The sequence below is a fragment of the Arvicola amphibius genome, chromosome 2 (assembly GCF_903992535.2).
Source record: "Arvicola amphibius chromosome 2, mArvAmp1.2, whole genome shotgun sequence".
Taxonomy (NCBI): Eukaryota; Metazoa; Chordata; class Mammalia; order Rodentia; family Cricetidae; genus Arvicola; species Arvicola amphibius.
In genome coordinates this window covers 134201460-134219036 of record NC_052048.2, presented here as the reverse complement: position 1 = coordinate 134219036, position 17577 = coordinate 134201460, and the positions used below count along the sequence as shown (strand labels likewise).

The window sequence follows — 17577 nt, the reverse complement described above, 5'->3', positions numbered from 1 at the left end:
CCTGCTGCCTAAGACCAGGTAACAAACTACTGACTACTTAAAAAGTGTATTGTTTTATATAGCTAAAAGTTCTGTGGTATTATTCCAAAAGCAATAGGAAACTGATAGTTTCCCAGGCGATGCTAACGTGGCAGGGTTTGGAAACTACTGTGATATGCCATTTAGCAGGCTAGTCTTTCAGCTACAGAGGAAGAACTATTTCCTTACCTTTGGCTTTTTCCCCACTGAGGGCCAGCTGCCCAACACTGTTGCTTCCCCAGCCAAATGAAGTCCCCGTGAGAGACAGAGCAAAGCTGTGATTGCCACCTGCAGCCACCTGAGCCAGTGGGATTCCCTCCAGGGACTTCACTATCTTGGGGCTGGCTTGGGAACTGCAGTTCTTCCCCAGGCCCAGCTGACCATGACTGTTACTTCCCCATGAAAACACTTGGCCATCTACAAAAATAAAGAACATTTAAGAATTGCACACCAATTACCAAAATAGTAAAAAATTATCACCTTAGTTCCTCACTTCTTTTCCTGTTTTATTGAAGTATAATTGACAAAAGAAACATATATATTTGAAATGTTGAAGTAATATTCTAATATCCATATACGCTCTAATAAATGCCAGAATTAGTGATTAAATTGCCTCACACAGGGCTTTTGGTGGTGGTGTTTTTGCAAATTCGGCTTGCAGGGCTGGGGCTGTATAGACCTAGAGCATGCTCAGACTAAGCATGGTCTTGGGTTCAATGACTAGTGCCAAGTAAATAAGCAAACAGGAAAGTGGAAGAAAACAAAACCCTGCATTCTTCGTCAAGGTCATGTATATAAAGCATTATTGTTAATGGTAGGTACATTACAGAACAACAGGTTTCCAGACTGCCTTTATCTAAACGTGAACACTTCTCGTTCCTCGCAACCACCATTCTACTCTGTTTCTATGAGTCCAGCTTTCTTTGATTTTTACATGTAAGTGAGGTAGGTAGTAGTTGTCTTTTTATGTTTGGCTTAAGTTACTGCTACAATATCCTACAAGTTCACCCATGGTGTTGCAAAGGCACAAGGATAAAGGAGGAAACAAGACTAAAATTATCTGATGAGAGGCAAGGCGTGGATGTCATCAAGTTCATATTCAGGAGCCCCTTCAATTCTTTTCCTTTGCAAAGACAAATACTTGGAATTGTCCTTGACTTGTGTTTTCTATAGCATTCAAACTAGAATCTAACTCTCACCTCCCTGCTGCCAAGTCTATGCAGAACACAACCATTTCTCATCTCTCAATTATTACCATTTTAGCCAAGTCACCATGGGAAATTATAGTCTCCTCAAACGACTATTTCACCCACCCACCCCATCCCACCCTACCCCCCACTTCCAACAATCTTTTCTTCCAAGGGTGGTCAAAGTGAACCTGTAACAATTTAATTCCAGTTCCCAAATCATGTCATCCTGCAGCTGCCTTCCAGGGATCCTGGCACCCTACCCCACCCCCAGCCATTCTTCTCTTTGGGACTGGCCCTATAATAGGCTCCTTTCCACTAAGGACCTCCTGCTGGTCCATGTGATAAGGAGACACGGGTAACCCTTCTGCATGCTTTGGCATGACCTTTCCTAACTCTGGTCACCCTGTGTGGACTGGGATAGATCCATTCTCCAGTCCAAGCCGAGTACACATATCCAGTACTAGAGTCCAGTGTCACGACATGCCTTGTCCACATCAGAAACACAGCCAACCAAAGAAGTCTGCATGCCTTTGTCTTCTTGTAGAAAAAACATGAAAGATCAAGACAGTATATACACCCCCAGATACACCCATCCTGTAAAAGATTCTTCAATGAGAATTACTCAGATGGGCAATGAGGTACAGAACCTAAAAAGAACAACATAAACTTCATTGAAGAATTCAAGGAATTAAAAAAAAGGACACAGTTTAGTGAACATAGAGAACAAATGCCTGTCTCATATTCAAGAAAAAGCAAACAAGAGAGAAATTATGAAGCCAATATGAATTTGAGATACAAATCTAATAAAAAGAGAAATATTGAGGAGCACTTAAATGGAAATGGAAATGGAATTAAAAAGAAAACACTTTCAAAGCTCGATAACTCAGGTAGAAAACTCAGAGGAAAGGCTCACAAGTAAAACTGATCAAGCAAAAGATGTAATATCAAAACCAAAATAAAAAATTAGACAACAAAAGAAAAGAATGTGAAAACTATTTTAAAAGATGGGAAGGGAACAGACATTAATTGTGAGAAAATAGGAAAAGACCAAATCTTGGCACTAAGGCATAGATAAAGGAGACAGATTCCAGGTGAGTGCCATAACCAGAACTTCAGTGTGATCATAGAAGGATACAGTCCCAAACTAAAGAAAGACCTACCCAGAAAGACACAAGAAACACACAGAATACCAAATAGACAAGACCAGAGAAGAAATTCCTCATAGCATGCAACAGTTAAAACATTAAAATGTACAGAAGAAAGGCTATTGAAAGTTGCAAGAGAAATAAATAAATAAAAGAAAACCCATCATAATAATATCTTATTTCTCAATGAAAACTCTGAAAGCAAGAAGAGCTTGGAGCAATGTACCCAAGTTCTAAAAGACCACAAATACAAAACTGAATATCTGTACCCACTGAAACTATTAGCCATATACGAGATAGAAAAAAAGAATGCTAATAGAATTCATACATATAAAAGTAGACCTGAAAGGAATATTGGAAGAAATACTTCAGACTGAAGACAGGAATAAACGTATCTAAGAGACCACAGAAAGAAAAAGAAATGAAGATATAATTACTAAAACACAAACTAAGAATAAGAACACAGACAACAAAAAAAGAGAACAAGACTGCAATCAGCACACACCTTTAAACAGTAACTTTAAGTATTAATGGTCTTGACTGTCCAATTAAAAGACAGAGGCTGAATTTAAAAAATAAAACCCATATTTCTGTTAATTACAAGAAAATAATTGTGGTTTTAAGGAAAGAAACTACTCTAAAATAAAATGATAGAAAAAATATTCCTAACAAATAGGGCCAGAAAGCAAGCACACATTGCCATCCTAATATTTGACAAAATAGACTTCAAACCAGAATGAATCAAAGAGATAGTCAAGACTCAAATAAGCAGAATAAATAGAATTCTTCTATTCATTCTAATCAAGGGACCAGTTAACCAATAAAACATTAGAATCCTTAACATCTAGGCACCAAACTCTAGTGCACAGAACTTCATAGCAACTATAGGATCAGAATTAAAGACACAGATTAATGCCAACCCAGTAATAGCAGATGATGTTACCACCCAACTTTCTCTAAGTATAGAGAGGTTTACAGGCCATCTGGAGAAGAAAACATACACAAAGATCAGAATTTCATGATATACTTCAAATGAACCTAACAGTTATCTTCAGAATATTCATCCCAACACAAAAGAACATACATTCCACTCAGCATCCCATGAAAACTCCTATAAGATAGAACATATACTATGACACAAAACAATTCTCAACAAATTCAAAAAAATAAATAAGTTAGTATCATATCTGACCATAATGAAATAAGAAATCATCAACAAACAATTCTCTATCAATTATACAAGCTCACGGAGATAAAACAGCTCATTCCTTGGAGATGAATGACCAACGGAGAAATCAAGAAAAATAGTTCTCAACTTTGGAAATAAATTAAAATAAGAACACAACACACCCAAACATCTAGTATACATTAAAAGCAATCCTCAGGGGGAAATGTATAGCTCTGAGCTCTTATACTGAAAACTAGAAAGATTATAAATTAATGACTTAATGTTGCAACCCAAGAATTGGAAACACAAGAACAACAAACTAATTCCAAAACCAGCAGATGGCAAGCTATAATACAAATCAGTACAGAAATCAGTGAAATAGAAACCAACAATACAAAATATCAACTCTACTAGGTAAGAAAATCTAAAAGAAATGGATTAATTTCGCGATTCATCCAAATCACTAAAGTTAATTCAAGAAGTGATCAACAACCTGAATAGGCCCATAAGGAATAAGGAAATAGTTACTGTAATAAAAACCCTACAAACTAAAACAATCCCAGGCCCAGATAAATTCACAGCAAAACTCTGCTGGACTTTCAGAGAAGATGCATAACCATTACTTCTTAAATTATTCAAAAAGAAAGAAACAGAAAAAAACACTTATCACTCTATACCATAACTGGGTAAGAACAGGGCAAATAAACCAAAATCACAGACCAATATCCTTTATGAACATAGTTACAAAAATGCTCAATAAAATACTTTTAAACTGTGGTGGCATATGTGAAAAAGATCACCAAAGTTGGCTTTATTCCAAAGACGTAAGGATGGCTCAACATATGTAAGTCAATAAACAAGTAATGTAACTAGATGTAAGGAAACAAATCACATGCTCATCTGAGTAGATACAGAAAAATTCTTTGATAGACTCCAACAGACTTTCAAAATAAAAGTCCTAGAGAGACTAGGACTGGAGGGAACAAACTTCAAATTAATAAAAGCTACATATGACAAACATCCTAAATGGAGAAAAGGTTGAATAATTCCCATTAAAATCAGGAATGAGGCAGAGCTGTTTCTGGGCCTCACTCCCTTTCAATATAGCGCTCCCAGTACTATCTGGAGCCATAAGGCAACAAATAGAGTTAAAATGGTGAGGGGAGGGAGTAAATTATCCTTGTTTTCAGATAACATGGTATTAGACATAAGAGACCCCAAGTACTCTCTCAGAAAACTTCTAGAAAGAATCAATAATTTTAGCAAAATGGCAACATATAAAAATCAACTCATGAAAATCAATAGACCAACATTAAATAGTCTGAGAAAGAGATGATGAATTCATGCCAATTTCACAACAGCCTCAAAGAAAATAAATATTAGGAATGAACCTAACCAAGGAGGTGAAGGACCGCTACAGTGAAAACTTTGAATCTCTGAATGAAAAGATAGGAGATGTTAGAAAATGAAACAAAACAAGGCAAAAATAAAACAAAACATTCCCATGCTCATGAGTAGGTAGAGATAATATTGTGAAAATGACAACCCTACCAAAAGCAATGAACAGATTCAGTGCAAGCCTAATCAAAACCTCCACAACATTCTTTATAGAAATAGAAAAAAAAATCCAAAAACTCACATGGAACAAGAAAGACCCTCAGTAATCAAGAAGCAAGCCTGTTCAAATAAACAAACAAAGAGAAAAACATAACTGGAGTGATTATCTTTCTAAATCTCAAAATATGTTAAAGAGATATAATAATAAAAACAGCATGGTACTGGCACAAAAACAGACATATAAATCAATGGAACAAAATAGAATACTTACTATGAATACACATAATTACAACCATCTGATATTTTACAAAGATGCTGAAAACATACCCTGGAGAAGAGGGAGCACCTTCAACAAATGGTGCTAGGAAAACTGGATGTTCACACAAAGAATACATATCTACCATACTGCCCAAAGATTAACTCCAAATGGATTAAAGTTTTGATTTCAAACCTGAATCACTAAAACTGATTGGAGAAAACATCGGCAGTACCGTACAATGGTTTGGAAATGACTTTCTGAACAGGACTCCATTTGCCCAGGAATTAAGATCAACAACTGAGAAGTGGAATCTCATAAACAACAGGTCAAAGTGCACAATACATCTAACTATTGTGTGCGCCGCCCCAACTGATGATAGATCTACAACACAACCCTGACTCTTATGGCTCAGGGAACATTAAAGAAGAGAGGCAGAAATACTGTAAGCATCAGATGACGGAAAATCTACTTAGAGAGTATATCTTCTAGATAAAGCAGAGAAACTGCAATATGACTGTTGTATAAGGCTTGAACAATGATATCAGCTGACAAGCCACAATCAAAGGGAGACATCTCTTAGAGGCCTTCCCCTAGAAGAGGAACTACAGGCAATAATGACTGCTGAGAGAAGGAAAACCAGTCTTCACCAGGGATGAGTCCCAAAAGTATTGTCCAATGTCAAGTGCTTAGCTCTGGAATCATATACACACAAGCAACTCTAAATCAAATCAGCATCATACACACACACACACACACACACACACACTGTGTGTGGGTATCAATAAGAGTTAAAGATTAAGAAGCCATGAGTTTGAGAGAGGGAGGAGAAGGGAGGAAATAATATGATTATATTTAATTAAATAAAATTATAAATATAACATAATTATAATAATATATAGTTTACAGATATATACATATATGTGTATATCTATCTCTGTGAAGGAGTTCTTGCTTAGCACGTCTTGTAGTTCAATTCTTAGAATTAAGAACTTCTTTTAAACCGGGCGGTGGTGGCGCACGCCTTTAATCCCAGCACTTGGGAGGCAGAGGCAGGCGGATCTCTGAGTTCGAGGCCAGCCTGGTCTACAAGAGCTAGTTCCAGGACAGGCTCTAGAAACTACAGGGAAACCCTGTCTCGAAAAACCAAAAAAAAAAAAAAAAAAAAAAAAAACCCCAAAAAACAAAAGAACTTCTTTTAAGAAGTAGAAAGACTTTTCCCTTCCACTTCAATATTCAATCTCCATCCCCTAAAGGCCTGTTTTGTTCCACTTTTACCATATCCCTTCCTCCTGTTTTTCTGCATAACACTATAGCCATGTGTTTCCTGGTTCATTTCTCTATTTCCTCCAAAATGGGGTCTTAGAATTGTTCACTGTTTTGTCTTCTTTGTCTAAACTTTCAGACATTCGATAAACACTTCTGGATGACTAATGTGAGGTTCATTGACATCTATGCGGGATTTGACCAGAGATAGATCATTTACATGAGAGAAACTTAGCTCTTCTGGGCTGGTCAGAAGCTCAGTGGATGAAGACACTTGTCACAAAGCCTGGTGACCTGAATTCAATCCTTGGGACTCATGTTAGGAGAGAACCAGTTCTTGAAAACTGTCCTCTGACACCCACATGGCCACATACATACACACAAAACAAAAATCAATAAAGATGTAATTGAAGAATATATAAAACTAAACATGTCCAGTGTTTAATTACACAAATAAAGGCCAACACATCTTAAGCATTTTCTGTTATTTATAGCAAACTTTTAACTCTTCTAAAGTTGTTTAGTCCTCTGAGAAGAGCTCTTGAGGACGTATCATGAAATTTGAAGTTCTTATAACTGTCTGTAAAAACACACAGTTCACTGTAGCAAATGTATGGAATGCCTTGCATACAGCCACAATACTCCAGAGCAGTGTAAAGATGGGTGGATACCAGTAAGAAATGATTTGCATCGTGCCAACACCTAAGAAAAGAGTAGAATGTTTGAAGGCTTATGGCACAAAAGAAGAAGGGAGCTTGCTGTGGCCGGAGAGTACAAGGTGTGATCACTGGGGTAAGAAAAGGAGAAAGAAGTAGGGAAGAGAATCAACAAAAACAAATCAGTTTGAAAAATGTCACGACAAACCTTAATCCTTAGTGCGCTCATTAAGAGAGAGGATGAGAGAGGGTGGAGGCTAAGGTGTGGACTACCCCACTCTATGCTGTAAACAGCCCTTAGGACACATTATATACATTCTCTCACTGAATTTTCTTACACAACTTGTACATCAAGCATCATGTTCCTACAGATGAGAAAGAGTTGAGGCTCAGCAGTTAAAGATGCAGTTGCAACGGCACATAAGATATCACCGAAAGGGGCTGGAGAGATGGCTCAGTGGTTAAGAGCATTGCCTGCTCTTCCAAAGGTTCTGAGTTCAATTCCCAGCAACCACATGGTGGCTCACAACCATCTGTAATGAGGTCTGGTGCCCTCTCTGGCCTTCAGGCATACATGCAGAGAGAATATTGTATACATAATAAATAAATAAATATTTTTAAAAAAAGATATCACCGAAAGAACTTGACAATACTATTTGTCACTTGAAGGGAATCAACAGACGCTAACTCAAACTATGTCACTGTCACCATAGTGTGAGAATTATTTTAAGCAAGGCACCTGGGAATCAACAGGTGTGAGAAGACCCCTTCCCTCCTTCCTCTGCCTTGTATAAGACAAGATGTGTTTTCTGTGAAAAACAGCAGAGAAAGGAGAGCAACGCTTAGACCGAAAGTTAGAGCTGGCTCTGAGAAAAATCTGCACAAACAAATCTTACTAAAACCCCTTTATCTTTAGTTATTTCCTCAAAAAATTTTTAACCATTTCTCGTCACCTATCCACTGAAACATAATTCTTTCCTTTCTTAAAGTGACAGGCAAGTCACAAGTTCTAAGTATTTCTTTTAGTTTCTTTTTCTTTTTTGGTTTTTTGAGATAGGGTTTCTCTGTAGCTTTGAGCCTGTCCTGGAACTTGCTCTGTAGACCAGGCTGGCCTCGAACTCACAAAGATCTGCCTGTCTCTGCCTCCTGAGTGCTTGGATTAAAGGCGTGCACCACCACCGCCCGGCTTTAGTTTCATTTCTTTTCTGTGAATTATTGTACATAAAAACACTAACAATAACTGGGTGCCTTTTTATGTTAATCATTTTTCATTTAATTTGAAGCCACCATGACACTCACAAGATAAAGCATATTTTCTCCTCACTATGCCCCATCAAGAAATCTGAGCTGAGGATGAGGATGGTGAGGTATGAGAGAGATCACTGGGAAAATATACGGTCCTGAATCTGACATCACGACTTTTCTTTTATCTAAAGGTTCAGTTTACTGATGAGGATGAGACATTGGGCATAAAGGCAGAGCTAAAGTTGGCCATTCATGTGAAAGGGAGAGCCCGGACTGCGGTGAGACACACACTACTTTGAATAAGAACAGAGACATTTGAAAAAGAAAAGAACACCATTTCTGATGAAACCTACAGTTAAAATGTTCTAAATGCAGCTAGATGCCCATGCCTTTAATCCCAGTACTGGGGAGACATAGGCAAGTGAACTTTGTGAGTTCAAGGCCAGCCTGGTTTACAGACTGCATTTCGGGATAGTCAGAGCTACACAGAAAATCCCTGCCTAAGAAAGAAAGAAAGAAAGAAGAAAGAAAGAAGAAAGAAAGAAAGAAAGAAAAGAAAGAAAAGAAAGAAAGAAAGAAAAGAAAGAAAGAAAGAAAGGAGGGAGGGAGGGAGGGAGGGAGGGAGGGAGGGAGGGAGGGAGGGAGGGAGGGAGGGAGGGAGGGAGGGAGGGGAGGGGAGAGGGAGGGAAGGAAGGAAGGAAGGAAGGAAGGAAGGAAGGAAGGAAGGAAGGAAGGAAAAAAGTTCTAAATGCATTCAAATGAAACTTGGTGGATCTGGTGGACTAAAAATCCATGGTTATAATTTATAGTTAAAATATTTTTCTAGTGACATTCAGAGGCTCCCAAAGTATTCTTTACCTTCCGATAATGCCAAGGAGTGGTAGTGTCCACAGGAAACTTGGACTATTTTTATGTCACCCGGAAATTTTATTTTCCTATAATGAAAAAAAGTCACAAAAGTCTGTTAAACCTTGTTTAGGAAGAAGTAGCAAAGAACTTACAGACATTTAAAAGTATTCTAGATAATACATCAGATCTTAGAGAAATATTTTATCCTCTTGTGTTTCTGTAATACCATTATCTCAAAGAGCCACACTGTTTTTTTTCCTTCCTTTTTGTGATTTTAACTACTGGGGGGACGGGTTTCCCTCCCAGCCTCTAAGAACTCCAGATCATCTCTGTCCCCTTGTGAGGACGGGGTAGCATTTGGGGTTCCCCCACTTATTTTGCACCTTTTAGGTCTCTTCATTAGGCCAGACAGACTATTCTTTCCCACACTGACCCTTCTAAAGCCACTCGCACCGTTATAATTTCCCTGGACAGTGTGGGAGACACAGCCGTCTCATTCATCTAGCCATATTCTTTGATCATGCATCAGTAAGTGACAAGCCATTGACTGCCTGGGAGGACCTGCTGTCCACTCCTTCCTAATTGAATTTCTTCATTTCGAAGTACAGCACACAGCCAAAATCACATTTCATCAGTTGGTTTGTTTGGTTTGGTTTGGTGTCGTTTGGGTGTTTGGAGTCTTTAAGAAGAGGAGGGTGAGAAAAGGTCTCACATAGATCTAGCTGGTCTCCGACTCCCTAAGCAACTGAGGATGACCTTGAACTCCCGTCTCTATCTCTGTAAAGGTCTACGTATCTTAGAGCTTCAGTGGAAGAGAGGCATGTTCCATTAGGCTTTTTCATCATAATTCCATTCATTGAATATTTGGGAAACACATAGGGTGTGGCGTAATGTGACAGGCTCTGCTTTACTCAGATGCAAGGGAATCAAGTGAGATTTCATTCTGAATTCTTGGTTTTGTGATAGTTTGTTCTTAAAATAGTTGTTTTTATTTTTTTTTATTTACTGTAGGAGTCCAAGTGCATCCCCATATGTATATTACAAGAAATAAAGTTAGGACTCAAGAATCACATATCATTTCACTCTGACTTTCTCCTTCATGGGCTCTAATTAAACACTGGGCTGTGCAAATGGTTTCCTGACCACTTCTCTTACCGCATTTTAACCCTTGAGGCTAGGGATACCGTAGGCAAGGTCATCTTTGTGTCCTGGTGTTTGAGTACCTAGCACTCAAAATTATTGGGGAAAGGAGTGAATTAAAATACTTACATAGGCATTAAGTTTATTTCCTTACATACTCCAATCCCCAGCTGCCCTTCCGAACCTGCTCCCCATGCAAAGACCCTTCCTTTGTGGCAGACGGCTATGGAGTGCTCCTTCCCACAGCTCACGAGGTCAACGTGCAGAGTAGCCAATGTCTGGATTTGTTCTTTGGAAACAAAAATGAAGAGAAAATTCCCATAACGTTATAAGCTTCTAGAGTTTAAGACAGTAATTGCCTTCAAAAAGCAAGACTTTACTCAGTCTTTGTCTCCTTCAATGTCTGTTAAACCAAAGTCTAAAGACCTACTAAACACGGGGAGGAAACAACCCAATATGTTCATAGTACATATGGGGAAACACAGCGGTGTTATTTAGACTGCCTGGACACAACTTGGCTGGCAGGGCTTATCACCTTGAGTTCCTACATAAGCAAACTGAAACCCAGCTGTTAATGACGTCACAGCCCAGGGAAATGAAACTGAAACACGCCCAGCTAACCTCTACACAGAGAATAGAAGCTGTCCAGTAACTTTAACCAGGCTCTGACCACTTTAAGCAAGAGAATTATTTTGTCTTGCTCCCTTAAGCTCTATATAAGTTTGCGGAAATTTCTGTCTGGAATCTGCTCACACCCCTCAGGGTGGCCTGAGCCCTTAGACTCTAGTGCTGGTCTCTTCATGAGTAACAAATGCTACAATTAATACTTTAGGCTATTAATGTGCATAGGTTATCTTTTTATTTCATTCTGCTTTTTCTGTTCTGTTCTTTTTTGCAATACTAGGGTGGGACCCTAGGGCTTCATTCTTGTCTAGCAAGTGCTCTATTACTATTTCTTGATGGTCCCACACAATTTATTATCCAGTAAAGTCCCAGGCTCCTTTCTTTTGTTAAATAGAGTACACAAGTTCCTGAATCTAAGCACCTCTTTGGGTTTTATTTTCTTTCTGTGAATTCCCATGCAGACAAATTACTCTCTAGGTAAAAGACTGGTAAAATTGAATGCTGTTTTTTGCCTGTGGGTTTTTTCCTGCTAAATTTGTAGCCTTCAGGAACTGCATCTAAAAGGACAGAGGGCTATTTTTCATTTTCCACACAGTTATTCAAATTTTTCCAAACACATAATCAAATATGGTCAAGGCCTGGGAATGAAATATAGCCCAATGGTAGAGTGGACACTTAGCATATAAAATGACAGACAAATAAACCAAAAAACCCTAAAACTTTAGTTAGATGCATATTTATAAGAATATTAATCAGTATAATATATTTAAAAACCCCAATAGATGAATATATTTTGGTAAAAACACAATTTGTTTAAATACAATACTTTACAACGACATGATTCTATAAGGATCAAATACATACACAGAAAATAAGACAAGCAGGAACTATGCCCTGTTATTAGAGCTCTTGGTGTGATTACAGGTGGCTTCTTTTGAAAAATATTTTTATTTATTTTTATGTGCATATGTGATACTGTGTGCATATATGTGTGCTGGTGCCCACGGAGGCATCAGATCCCCTGAAACTGGAATTACAAGGTGATTGTAAACTGGCACATAAGTGCTAGGAACCGAACCCTTAACCACTGAGCGATCTCTCCAGACCCTACAGGTGGCTTTTTTTTTTCTAGGTTCCTACAACAGTCTTAATGCCCAAAAGTGATATTATATTTTTGCTTAAAATTAGGAGAAAAGGTGTTCCCGGGCATTGCTAAATTAGTTAGAGGCGTACAACCCACTCAGTCTGGAAGACAACCCCATCCCCCTCCCCGAAAGTCTGAAAAGTCAATGGGGAGGGACCTTTTTTCTGTCTAGAGGAACGCAGTTCTGATTGGCTCATCGTTTCTCAAAGAAGAGGAATTGGAAACTGAAACAAACGCAAACTAACTCTAGAGTCCTGGGAAACGGAAACCACTGACTTGCGCAGCTCAAAGCAGGGAAACCGGCTTTCAAGTATCCTTGGGGAAACCGGCTTCAAAGTATCCCGGGTCTAGCGACCGAGGCGACCACATCCCATCCCGTCCCGTCCGGGCACCAGCTCCTGGGCTGGGTACTCACCTGGCCGTTCGGTATTCTGCCTTCTCTTCTGGCCCAGCTGGCCAAAGCTGTTGTCCCCACAGGAGTACACCCGGTGGTTGCTGAACAGTAGCAGAGAGTGGCGCTCCCCACTGGCTGCCTGCAAGAGCTCACGGCCATCTCCCGCCTTCAAGCGCTGAGGCTCCGGACAGTCCGCAGTCCAGCGGAAGTACATCTCTGCACAGCCCAGCCACCTGCGACTCTGGCGCATCAACGGAGTCTAATGGGCTCCCAAATGCGAGTGACTGGGCTTCCTAACTCCTCCCAGGAATGCTACTTTATCTCTGACGTCACGGTTCTTTCGTGTGCGTGTCCTCTTGTCTAGTGCCACTAACCGCTTCCTCCCCGCCCAGCGTGCTTCCCCCTGCAGTAAACCTGGCTGTTTGGGTAGCAGGGAAGACAGGAAAAAAGAAAGTATCTCCACCATAATCAAGCCACTTCTGAGTCCTCTACTCTGGGCAAATTGCTAGGTTTGTGACCTATTTATTAAGTGACAAATTCACAAGGTATAGAAATTTCAGTGGCAGCCGACATTCAGAAATTCCGTTTCCCTTGGCAACCCTGGCTAAGGTTCTTTTATTCCAGTCTTGATTTTTTTCAGCTCACACATTAAATACCACAAGGTAAATGTATCTATAATATATAGACCATGGAGGGCATACAAGGGTTAAAGGGTAAGCAGTTTCCAAGAAGCCGAGAATGCCAGCGCAGTAAAACCTTGTGGAATGCAATAATGAACCCCTGACTAAGCTGCTAGGAAGAAGCTGTTGCCCACCTGAGTCCAACTTTAGAGGCAAAATTGAGTCCAGTTGCAAAGGCTGAGGGCGGGGTTCAACTACAGAGGAAGTAAAGCCTTCATATCAAAATTGTACAAACCCAGCCGCTTTGGATATCAGTGTTGCGATTTCTCTGAAAATTAGGAAACAACCTTCCCCAAGACCCAGTAATACCACTTTTGGGTATATATCCAAAGAATGCTCAATTGTACCACAAAGATATGTGCTCGACTATGTTCATAACAGCATTGTTTGTCATAGCCAGAATCTGGAAACAACCTAAATACTCCTCGACTGAAAAATGATAAGGAAAATGTGATACATTTACACAATGAAGTACTACTCAGCAGAGAAAAATAACATCTTGAAATTTGCAGACAAATGGATGGAGCTAGAAAACATCATTTTGAGTAATGTAACCCAGACCCAGAAAGACAAATATATGTACTCACTCATAAGTGGTTTTTAGACATAAAGCAAAGAAAACCAGCCTATAATTCACAGTCCCAGAGAACCTAGACAACAATGAGGACCCTAAAAGAGACATACATAGATCTAATCTACATGGGAAGTAGAAAAAGACAAGATCTCCTGAACAAATTGGGAGCTTAGGACCATGGGAGAGAATTGAAGCGGAGGGGAGAGGAAGGAAGGGGAGCAAAGAAAAATGTGAAGCTCAATAAAAATCAATTAAAAAGCCAAAAATTTAAAAATAAAAATAAAAGAAATAGAGTTCAAAAGAAAGCCACATAAAGGTGAAAAATAAAATAAAATAAAATTTTACAAACCAGGTCAACAGAAAAATAAGAGCCCCAAAAGAAGGCACTAAAATCAGAGACCCACCCACTCACTCACCCACTCACTCACTCACTCACCCACTCACTCACTCACCCACTCACTCACTCACTCACTCACTCACTCACCCACTCACTCACTCACCCACTCACTCACCCACTCACTCACACACCCACTCACCCACTCACTCACCCACTCACCCACTCACCCACTCACCCACTCACTCACCCACTCACTCACTCACTCACCCACTCACTCACCCACTCACCCACTCACTCACTCACCCACTCACTCACTCACCCACTCACTCACCCACACATTTGGGAGTCCTGTAAAAGCACTAGACTGAAAGCTATAGTGCATATGCAGAGGACCTGGTACAGACCCAGGTAGGTTCTCGTCTTGCTGCTCTGTGAGTTCAAGTGAATTTTGCTCAGTTGATTTAGAGGGTCTTGTGTCCTCCATCCCCTCTGTCCCCCAACTCCTTCTGCCTTCTCTTCTGCAGGATTCCGGTAGAGTTCTCTGAGCTCTAAAGGGAGGAAATTAATGGAGATACCTTCTTTAGAGCTGTGTATTCCAAGTTCTGTCTGTCTGTCTACCTGCCTACCTTCCTCCCTTCTCTTCCTCCTCCTCCTTCTTCCTCTCTCTCTCTCTCTCTCTCTCTCTCTCTCTCTCTCTCTCTCTCTCTCTCTCTCTCTCTCTCTCTCTCTCCATAATGTCTGGCTGTGAGTCTCTGTGTTTGTTCCCATCTGCTGCAGGATGAAGCCTTTCTGATGATGGCTGAATATGGTACTGACCTGAGTATAGCAGAATTTCATTAAGAGTCATTTTATTGTTACCTTTATTCTCTTTTTTTTTCAAGACAAGTAGCATTTGGTTTTAACCTAGGTCTCTGGGCTATCTAGATTCTGATGCTTGGTCACCTAAGCAGTTTCAGGTATGGAGTAGGCCTTAAGTCAAATCAAACATCAGTTAGTTGTTCCCACAAAATTTGTGCCACCATCCCCCTGGCATATTTTTCAGGAAGGACAGATTTTTGGCTGGGTTGCTGTTAATGTTTCTCTTTTAGTGGCCTTCAGAATGTGTTTCCATGTCATAGACACTAGAACATGGAGGTGAAGGTTTTATGTAGGCACCAGCTCAACCTCTCTATGTTCAATGAGTTGTGCGGGTGTTTTCTTCAGCAGTGAAGCCCCTGCTATCAGTTTGTTAAAGGCAACCTATAGTCTTGGCAACAACCTGGGTTGTTTGGGAATTTCATAGGGACCCTTTCAGCCAAAAATTCAATTGGATGAAACTTAGCACCAGACTGTAAGCTTCCTTTGGGGACAAGAGATGCTGTTTTGTGTTCTGTCTCCCTCATTATTTAGAAACTTCATTAGGATCACCTTTATATATTTTAGGAAGTTTCCACTGAACTAGGTTTCCATACTGCCCCTGAAATGCTTTTCAATTCTAGCTGTCCCTCCCTTCATTTTCCCTGCTAAATCCCATACCTTTTTTCCTTCCCACCAGGTTCTCCCATTCTCATACCCCCTCCAGACCACCCATAAAATCTAGTCTATTTCCCCATTCCAGGAAGATCTATGTGTCTCCCACCCCAGTCCCTTCCTCTATGCCAAACCTCTCTAGGTATACAGATTATAGCTAGGTTATCATTATTTAATAGCTAATATCCAGATATAAGTGAATACATATTTATCTTTCTGGGTCTGGGTTACCTAACTCAGGATGATTTTTTTAAATTCTGTTCATTTGTCTGAAAATTTCATGATGTCACTTTTTAACAGTTGACTGATACTTCATTGTATAAATGGACCACATCTTCTCTATGCATTCTCTAATGAGGGACTTCTAGGTTGTTTTCAATTTATGGCTATTATGAGTAGAACAGCAATGAACATACCTGAGCAAGTGCCCCTGTAGTAGGATGGAGCATCCTTTGGATATATGCCCAAGAGTATCCTGTATCTGTTGAGACTTGCTTTGTGATCAGTTTTGGAAAAAGTTCCATGCAGATAAGAGGGTATATTCTTTTGTGTTTGAGCAAAATGTCTTGTAAATAACTGTTATGTCCATTTGGTTTATAACCTCTGTTAGCTCTAGCATTTCTCTGTTTAGTTTTTGTCTGGGTGACTTGTCTATTGGTGAGAATAGATTATTGAAGTCTCCCACTATGTATGAGGATGAATACCTGATTTAAGCTGTAGTAGTGTTTCTTTTACAAATGTGGGTGCCCTTGTGTTTGGGGAATAAATGTTAAGAATTGCAGAATCCTCTTGGTGGATTTGTCTTTTGATATATAGTGACTTTCTTGTCTCTTCTGGTTAGTTTTGTGTTGTTTATTTTGATAGACATTAAAATGACTACACCAACTTGTTTCTTAGGTCCATTTTCTCGGAATACTTTTTCTAATACTTCCCCTGAGTTAATGTGTCTCTTTGATGTTGGAGTGTGTTTCTTGGATGTAGCAAATGTTGTGGAATATTATTTTAACTAGGAAAAGATGTATTACATTTGTTTATGCTGCAGAATATTACTTTAACTGTGTGAAAGTATGTTACATCTGTTTCTGCTGCCTTTGTTAATGATGTAAAGATGTATTACATTTGTTTGTACTGCATTTAATTGTGTAAAGACATGTTGCATTTGTTTTGCCTTGCCTGCGTAAGGCATCTGATTGGTCTAATAAGAAGCTGAATAGTCAATATCTAGGCAGGAGAGGGATAGGCAGGGCTGGTGGGCAGAGATAATATGTAGGAGGAGAAATCTAGGCTGGAGAGAGAAGGAGTGGGAAAGAATGAGGGAGAAAGAGAGGGACATACCAGGACCGGAAATAAGGCAGCCACCAACCAGGCACGAGAAGCAGTGAAAGTAAGATATATAGAAGGAAAGAAAAGTAAAAAGCTTCGAGGCAAAATGTAGATGAAGAGAAACAAGTTAGGTTACAAGAGCTCGTGGGACAAGCATAAGCTAAGGCTATGCTTGTTATAACTAATAAGAAGTCTCCATGTCATGATTAAGGAGCTGGTTGGTGCCCCAAAGGAAAGCCTATTACAAGCAAAAGAATATGTCCTGGTTTTGTGTCCATTCTGTTTGTCTGTGACTTTTTTTGGGCGGGGGGGGGATTGAGTCCATTGATACTGAGAGATATCAATGACCAATAATTGTTGGTTCTTGTTATTTTGTTGTTTTTGGTGGTGGTGATGGTGTTGGTGGTAATAAAGATTGTGTGTGTGTGTGTGTGTGTGTGTGTGTGTGTGTGTGTGTGTGTGTCTTTTGAAATGCAGGTCTGGGAATATTTATTTCCTGTGT

The 17577-nt window shown here is 39.6% G+C and overlaps 1 protein-coding gene across 2 annotated transcripts in view; it reads right to left on the bottom strand.

Annotated features, from left to right (window-relative positions):
* Herc6 (HECT and RLD domain containing E3 ubiquitin protein ligase family member 6) overlaps window positions 1-12944 on the bottom strand; it is a 63206-nt gene extending 50262 nt beyond the window's left edge. For both annotated transcript variants that reach the window (XM_038320886.1, XM_038320887.1), the window contains exons 1-4: window positions 12674-12944; window positions 10620-10779; window positions 9360-9436; window positions 208-435 (exon numbers count right to left, since the gene is read on the bottom strand). In XM_038320886.1, the coding sequence (XP_038176814.1) occupies window positions 208-435; window positions 9360-9436; window positions 10620-10779; window positions 12674-12902 (694 nt within the window). In that variant the 5' untranslated portion in view covers window positions 12903-12944. The remainder of the gene's footprint in view (window positions 1-207; window positions 436-9359; window positions 9437-10619; window positions 10780-12673) is intronic.
* Between the last annotated feature and the right edge of the window lie 4633 nt (window positions 12945-17577).